The sequence below is a fragment of the Coturnix japonica genome, chromosome 26, assembly GCF_054131305.1.
Source record: "Coturnix japonica strain WE chromosome 26, WE-NBRP24, whole genome shotgun sequence".
Classification (NCBI taxonomy): domain Eukaryota; kingdom Metazoa; phylum Chordata; class Aves; order Galliformes; family Phasianidae; genus Coturnix; species Coturnix japonica.
In genome coordinates this window covers 6,000,001-6,008,166 of record NC_140688.1, presented here as the reverse complement: position 1 = coordinate 6,008,166, position 8,166 = coordinate 6,000,001, and the positions used below count along the sequence as shown (strand labels likewise).

The 8,166-nt window shown below is 49.1% G+C and overlaps 1 protein-coding gene across 2 annotated transcripts in view; it reads right to left on the bottom strand.

Annotated features, from left to right (window-relative positions):
* Nucleotides 1-2,922: 2,922 nt before the first annotated feature.
* Nucleotides 2,923-8,166, bottom strand: part of LOC146756784 (uncharacterized) — a 7,627-nt gene continuing 2,383 nt past the window's right edge. The window contains exons 2-8 of one of the 2 annotated variants that reach the window (XM_085524192.1): nucleotides 6,940-7,079; nucleotides 5,851-5,919; nucleotides 5,638-5,709; nucleotides 5,445-5,546; nucleotides 4,598-4,741; nucleotides 3,932-4,073; nucleotides 2,923-3,746 (exon numbers count right to left, since the gene is read on the bottom strand). In XM_085524192.1, the coding sequence (XP_085380318.1) occupies nucleotides 3,650-3,746; nucleotides 3,932-4,073; nucleotides 4,598-4,741; nucleotides 5,445-5,546; nucleotides 5,638-5,709; nucleotides 5,851-5,919; nucleotides 6,940-6,952 (639 nt within the window). In that variant the 5' untranslated portion in view covers nucleotides 6,953-7,079 and the 3' untranslated portion in view covers nucleotides 2,923-3,649. The remainder of the gene's footprint in view (nucleotides 3,747-3,931; nucleotides 4,074-4,597; nucleotides 4,742-5,444; nucleotides 5,547-5,637; nucleotides 5,710-5,850; nucleotides 5,920-6,939; nucleotides 7,080-8,166) is intronic. The other variant, XM_085524193.1, reaches the window with a different exon arrangement.

Sequence of the window (8,166 nt, the reverse complement as noted above, 5' to 3'; positions counted from 1 at the left end):
CCTCATCACTCACTGGGCGCCGTGTTGTAGCCTTTCTCCTTCTTCCCTGCAGACAGAGAGATGCATCAGCACAGGTTCACATCACAGCCAGGCTGAGGGCTCCTGTGGGAGCCTCAAATCCCCCCACAGCCCCCACTGTCCTCCTACACCCCTCCACTTTTACCTGCATGGCGTCTGTAGATGATGAATCCAACGCCAGCCATGATGGCAATGGCCACAACGGCGACAACCACCCCCACCACGTTGGGCACCAGGCTGGACTGTGACTGCTCTGGGGGAAGGCAGGGCTGTCAGCAGGGGAAGGGGCAGCCCAGAGCCCCCCAGCCCCACATCCCCTCACTCACCTCATGAGTAGAGGCTGGGCTGGGGCAGGCTGGCGTGCTCCACGCAGCACTGGTACTTGTCCCCGTGCGGGGCACGTACCTCCGACCGGAGCTGTAGTAGTGCACGAAGATTTCGCCATCCACGTACCCCACTTCAAAGAACCAGGGCTGCTCGGGGCCGGATTCCGTCATCCCTATTTCAAAGTACCGCATGGAGTGGAGCTCTGCGGGGTCGGAGCGCGGCGACCCCCCCTTTTTTATTAATTAGCAAGCTACTGCCTATAGAATAACAACACTACTTATATTAATAACATAACCATTATAACTCAATCAAGACCTCGATTGACAATCCTCTAGAAGTGAAAAAAGAGACAAGTCAAACACAGCATAACAACATTACTGTTAAACCTACTAAAAAGAACAAACTCGTTTGCTCTGCAACCTAAGTTTCTGCAACCTGGAAATAAATCCATGAGGGTCCCATTGTGTTCACATGTCACTAGTTAGGAAAAGTCTTCAACTTTCATATACTCTGATATATTGATTTTTAATGGCCACTAACTATTGTGCAACAAATGCTTTTAGGATGCTCATAACCATGCCTTTGAGCTAATAATTGATAATTGAACTTTATGAAGTTGCATGTCAGATAGAACCAGTTTTAGAGGACAAATGTGCTGGAGTATCACTAGGGGCATTATTACTTATTGACCCTTGAGAAACAGCAAACCGTGTTGGTGGTGGCTGCGACAGGCGGTGCCAGCAGGGCCTTCCCTGCTTCAAAGTGCACCTTTCCTCTCTCACCCATCACAGATTCTCTCCTGCATTCAGGGTCTGAAGGATTTCTTCCAGTTGTACACCATATCCGCATGGCCAGTGCGTGATACAGAGCCCAAGTGGAACAGCTGCCTGGAAAACAGAATAAACTATCAAATTTAGTTCTATTAGTATGCACTTTTGTCTCAAGTGATGCATGGTCATATTTTTAAAATCCCAATTAGTTGGGTGTAAGAGACGTATCCATTCTACAATACAGGGTCATCCCTTTGCCTGGGATTCCTTTCCAGGTTTTGTCTTTGCAAATTAAGAAAAGCTAATTAATAGGCTAATAACATCATGAGTGAGCAGTACTAACATACTAAAAGAGCTATTCCCATAGATTACAGCACTGATTACATCAAATCCTTTCTTTAACACACATTTGATCTATGGATAATGCCTAAAATTCTAATTCTTGAGACTGCATTGGTAACAGAAAATCACACACTATGTCAAACCATTACTAATATTATTTATAACACCGCAAGTTACAAAGCAATTCCACTAGGAAAGAAACACACAAACACAGTTACTATAAAGGCTGGATGCTATTTTCTGCCTTGAGATGAGACCAACAACGTATTCTGGTGGTGTTAGTAACAACTGCACAAGATTAGAAGTGTCTAGTGTCATATGAGTATCCTCAGTGAAAATCCATTGAATGATTTGCTTAGAAGCTTCAGATCGTTTCCCATAGTCAGTCACAGTCTTACCAGCCTGCAGTAACAATTTCCAATGATGCACTTCCCACCGAGCAGCTCCCTGCTGATCGTCTATCAGCGGGCAAGCGAGCTGAAACACAGCTTGACACGGTCCCTCCAATATCATGTCTCTAATGACTCCAGACCAACGCAAAGGTGGAGGATCGCTACATGTGGGGGGGAATCGCATAGACAGGGGCTGTAAAGACATCGGTGAAACGCTCAAAGAGACTGATGCCTCCTTCGTACGCAGTTCTAAGTCCTGCAGCTCCTCAGTTAATGTTTTATTATGTTCCTCCAACGCTTTCTCATTCCCACCATTATCCGAGTCGCTTTCACTATCAGGAGCTTCTTGCTGCTCTGCACACCCCTCAGCCCCCCCCACCGCACCTTCCTCACCAGCCAAAACCGGATCTGCCAGAGACGTTGAAGAGGTCGAGGACGGGGGATTATTCGAGGCTTCTGCGGCAGCCCTGACTTGTGAGGCTGATGAGCAAACGGAGTACGAACCTCCTGGTAACAGGGAGTCAAGTTCTGACCTTGACTGAGCACTAGGTCCGGATAGAGCTTGTACCACAGCAGCAGCAATCTGCCGCTCGGCTTGCATATTCTTCAGTGTATTTATTTTGTATTCCTTATTTTTGGAGATAACAAAGTCCTACATATGGTCGACTATTTCTCGACATTCGGCTACAGTGAACATCAGTGCCACCTCCTGAAGGTGTCCATTCATATGAGCCCATTTTACCAGCTCGGATATGCATTTAGGAGATACCTGCTCCCCTCTCATAGAGAGAATACATTTGAGCAGTTCCTCCACAGCTTCCCACAACATCGTGGCTTGCAGAGAATGGGATGGTACCCCGATGAGAGGTGAGTGCCAACCCCCCCCCCAGTTCTTTATTGCCCCCGCACCGCGCTGTTAGAGAGGGGAGGTTCTTTGTTCCTTCTCTCCCTGGGTTTGTTCCCGCTGTCACCGAGTGAGCTGTAGAGAGAACTCCATGACACAAACTCATTGCAAAGTCTAAGCTAGAAGAAGCGTCACCTCAGTGTATCCCAGAAAAAGAACAGCGTTGAGATTTTAATTGGTTTTGGTTTTTTGTTTTATTGAGGGTGGGTTGTTTTTTGTTGTTTTTTTAGGGTTTTTTTGGGGTTTTTTTGTCTTTTTTTGGGGGGGAGGGTAGGGGGGTGCGAGGGGAAGGGAGAGGGAGGGGACAGTTGTTTGGTTGTTTTTCATATACAATAAAGCTATGCAGTTCCGCTGTCAGTCGCCTCAGAGAGTTCCCGAAGGAGCTCAACCACATTCTGCTCAACATCGAGTTGTTCCATTGAGTGGAGCAATGGTAGTCTTGCAGATGGAGCAATGCAGGAATTCTGACAGGATCTCCAGGTGTATCCAGTTCATCATCTGAAAGCTCCGCAACCAAATTGGAAGGGACCAGTCCTCTTGTGCCATCTGTCAGCTCTCCCTGAAACCAGCCATTCTCACCCACATCTCCAAAGACATTATGCATTGTCCGGCAGTCAGAGGAAGCTCGTTTTCTGGGTCCTCATTAGGACCCTCAACAGGAATGTAGCTGTGTCGAGCTAAGAATCTTCAAACTGCTGGTGATACCTGTCCTGGAGAATGCAGGATGAAGGACAAAAGCTCTGCTCTCACATTCAGGGCCATCCTCTGACAGAAGGCAGCACTCAGGACTGTTCCCAAGGATCTCTTTCATGGCTTTGAGTTCAAGCTCCAGGTCTTCCAGATGACCTTGAAGACTTCTGGCCTCTTCAATGGCAGAATGGAACGGACTGGAGCTATTACGGAGACTCTTGTTTGACTGGGTCAGAGTCTGTCTCGTTGCCTTCCCCAGCTCCATCTGCTGCTTCTGCTGCTCTCTTTTCCCTCTTGCGCGCTCTGTGAGAATGAGTTTCAGAAAGCACTACTCACTGACAGGAAATAAGGGGAAACTTGAAAGACTTTGCAACCTAAGTCCTGGCAGTGTATTGCCAGCGGCTGATTTGGCCGTCCAGGATCCTGGCACCACAAATGCTTCAATGCCAAATGCAGCAATAAGGTGTTCTGGGGAAAGGCCAACTCACAGGTAGTTTTTGAGCACCCATATCACAGTACCAACGGCCAGCACCAGCGCAGGCAGCAGCATCGCTGAGACCGTCACCGGAATGCGGCGCTTCCGCACAGATCTGTGAGCAGCAGCCTCTGTGCTTTTGCCTGTGTTCATCCCTGGAAGAAATGAGACAATGTCCCACGTTACCTTCAGCTGCGCTACAGATAATCTCTCAGTGTGCTTCATGGACCCAAGAGGTCATTTTGTCAGTGGGTGCCTCCGTCTCTGGTGCCGAAGCACCGGAGGACAAGAAGGATTGCTTCCACCTCTCGTTGGGTACGAAGAGGCTGCACAGGCACTACCCGTGTCCTCCTCTGGGCCGAGAGCTGGGGCTGTACTCTGGGGTCTGGGCTTGGTCTGTGGGGAGAGCTACAGAGCAGAATCCCTCATGCTTTTCCCGGCATGCGTGTCCTGAGCTCTCCTGTGGGACGCCCCCCAGGCTGAAGGTCAGGCTTCAGCCAGCACAGAGCACAGCCAGAGCCAGCCCAGGGGAGAAACACTCCTGCTTCTTTTACATGTGCTCTATGCTCACACGCTCAGGTCTGGCTGCTGACCTGGTGTGCAAGAGCTGGCAGCAAGAGCCTGCAGGCACGCAGTGACTCTGGTTTGTGACACCGTATGATCATGGGACAGAAATTACCTGGCATGCTGGTTGGTGCTGCCTGCATTCCTCTGTCCGGGATGGGCAGTGTGGGATATCCACCTTCCTGGAGTGCATCCGGGACCGGCAGTGTGGGATATCCACCTTCCTGGAGTGCATCCCGCTCACTTTGTTGGTCCGTTCCTTTAGAAAGAAAGCAGGGCAGTAGGAGTGGGATGTCACGTGCCCTCATCAAAAACTGAGCTTCTCCAATCCCGAGCTCAGGTAAAGTCCAGGCCCCCCACCCCCAAGTACACTGTGAGCCCCTCTGTTACCCAAAGGCATTTGGGCCCTCCCAGCTATTGGACAATGCTGACTCCCTCACACCTCTTGAGGAATCAGCTCCTGTGCAAGGCCCTCACATTCTGTGCTGTCACCAGCCCATCACAGCCAGGTAGCTGCAGGCTGAAATCCAAGCTCTAACACACAGTCCAAGCCTTCAGAATTAGCATCTCCACCTCATTTCCAGCATTAGCAAAGGCAGCCAACCCTGCTCGGGATGCTTCTCCTGCCTTGAACTTGCTCAGCTGCACAGAGGGCTTTGGATGAACAGAAGCACAGCGCTTGCCACTTGCTGCCATCTGGGTGCCAACGACTGCACAAAGCAGCTCTGACAAGTAATGGTTGTGCTGGGGGAGCAGCTGCCTCTGGGTCTTGGCTGGATGCAGACCATCTGGCAGCAGACCAGCTCTGGTGCTTGACAGCACCTGCAAGGTGATACATGGAACATGGCTGCAGCACGGCTCTGACCCATTCCTTCCTGCTGTGCAGGCTACAGCCTGCCCACACCTGCATATCACACCTCAGCTTCCCAGGTCCCACAGTGAACAGACTGAAGTATACCCACCACGCTCTGCCTTCTCCATTTCCTTCAGCAGTCGCTTCAGGAGACGGGATGAGCCCTGAGAGTATTTTCCTCGTTTGGATTCATCCTCTTCTCTTTCCGGACCTTAACAGAATGTATGAAGTTAAATATCACGTGCATGAAGTTTTGAAGATCAGCGGCGAGTCAGCCAAGTCAGTGAAGACAGAGTACTCACTGCTGGGATTCCAGCTGGGCTCCAGCACAGGAGGAAACCGATGACCAGGCAGGGCCCACACTGGGGGCACTTCTGCAACCAAAGACCCATGAAAAGTTTCAGTCACACACTGCAACATCAACTGAGTAGCAGAGCGTACAGGGGACTGTGCCATGAAATGGCACTGAAACGGGCAGCAAAAGCTCTCTAAAGAATTTCAAAGCTATGACGTACCTGCGCGATCCGACAGAGTTTCAGTTCCAGATCTCAGAGAGGAAGCTGGATCAACTCCTCTAGTCAAATCTGCAAATGAACACAGGACAAAGCAACTGCTACTGAGCATCCCTTCAGCCACAAGGTCGCAGGATGCAATTAAAGCCAGGGATTCCTTCACAACACTATTCTCTCCCTTCCGCACAGGGAAACAAGGGGCCTGGGAGAGCAGGAAGGATGCAGATAAGGAGTGAGACCTCATGGAAGTCATCAGGCAAGGAGGAGAATAGATGTTGTAAATACCAGAAGAGGAGTTGTATCCCCCTGATAAGAACAAGAGGGGGTCTGCATGCTAAACAACTATTGAATATGTATCAGAATTCCGAGAAATCATTGACTATGTATGAGATGTACCTATATCTGTCACGATTTTACAAGTCCATGTGCAAGTTTGGTGGAGCTATCCCCCTTGCACCCAGCACTGGAATAAACATACCTGCTTTATAACCCATCTATGTGTTATAGAGTTTGATTCCGCAAGTCACTTACACCCCATATTTTCCCTAACAGCCACACTGGGTTATCTGGATTCGTTACATTTATCCATTGTTGCTGGCAGATGTTTCTCTCTCTCTCTCTGTCTTTAATCCCCACACAGCCCATCTTCCCAACTGTGGGTTTCGGTTAGGAGGTATGCACCCATAGGGTCCATGCCCTACTTGTAGATATTTATCCTGCCCAGCCCCAGGTGCCCAATTTGAGGCAATAGTTGCACATCCCTAATAGGCACAGTAATATGAGCCTGGGTGGTTACAGTATCCCCTCCCTAGGTTTGAGCTTAGGCAAAAATAGTAACCCTTTTGGTTTAGACTGGGCTGTATAGGTACCAGGTCACACAGGGATGTAAGGAAGCTTGGTGTGGGTGGCGTTGTGCTGCTATACAAAATGTGATCACTGTGAGAATCCCCAAGTACCAATGGATACCCCTAAGGCCCATCTTTCCCCACAATTCACTCCTCTGCCTCACTCGTCAACTGGGTTGCAACCAGCTACGAGGGGTTTTTTTAGTTCTTCTCAGCAGCAGTAGTGTTCTTCAGGGGAAGCCTTTACCTGGAATACCCATTGGGCTTGTCGCATTGTGAGTTTCAGGTCGTCACTCCCGGGAGCTACCTCCCACTTCTCGTCACCGATGGGTCCTTTAACACGGCTGGCATGAGTCCATCCTCTCTCTGCGGTTCGAATAGCTGTTTCTGCAGTAAATAAAACAACATAGGGACCTTCCCCTTGTGGTGTTAGTGTAGCTTCTTTCCAAGTTTTTATTAGGACCCCATCCCCCGGCTGTATCCTATGGATTGCTATCTGCAATGGGGACTGCTGTGCAATCAGATCCTTCTTGTAGTTCCTTGCACCCACTCATTAATTGTATAAGATTTTAATTGATCATCTTGTAAATGGGGGTGACCAAGAGGTATTTCAAGATTATAGGGCATACCATACAGCATTTCAAAAGGTGAAATTCCCAGATCAGTTCTGGGCTTCACACATATATTTAACAGAGCTAACAGCAAGCATTTTATCCAAGATGTCTTAGTTCCTATCATTAATTTTCTAAGTTGTTTTTTAATTTCCCCATTCATTCGTTCTACTTTACCAGAGCTCTGAGGGTGCCAAGGAGTATGATATTCCCATTTAATCCTTAGAATTTTCATTGTGTCACGTGTAACCTTTGACACAAAATGAGCTCCCCTGTCAGAATCTATTGCTTCTCTAATTCCATATCGAGGAATTATATTTTCTAATAGTACCTTCACTACTGTTTGTGCTGTAGCCCTTGCCGTAGGGAATGCCTCAACATAGTTTGTAAGATGGTCTACAATCACTAAGAAATATTTATATCTCCCAGTTTTAGGGAGTTCAGTAAAGTCCAACTGGATCCTTGCGAAGGGTCGATAAGCCAATTCTCGCCCTCCTGGGATTCTTTTTCTCATATTCTTTGCATTCACCCTCCAGCAAGTCATATGTCCATTAACAATCCCCTTTGCTATGTTATATACCCCTGTACACATAGAATTATTGGCAAACTGATCCACTAAGGCCTGAGTACCCCAATGTAACGTGGAACCTCCGTAACACCCTCATAGCTACTGATTTTGGGGTTTCCCTTCGTAACACGGCGCCTGGTGGCCGCTGTGCTCGGGAGAATAAAAGCAGCTCGCACCGCCCCGCCCGCACGGGACCCAAGCCGCCCGGCGACCCATCAGGACGGCCTGGACCCGGAAGCGGACCGGACCGGCGGCGGACCGGCGCCGCGGGGAGAGTGCGGGTAAAGGAGAGAGG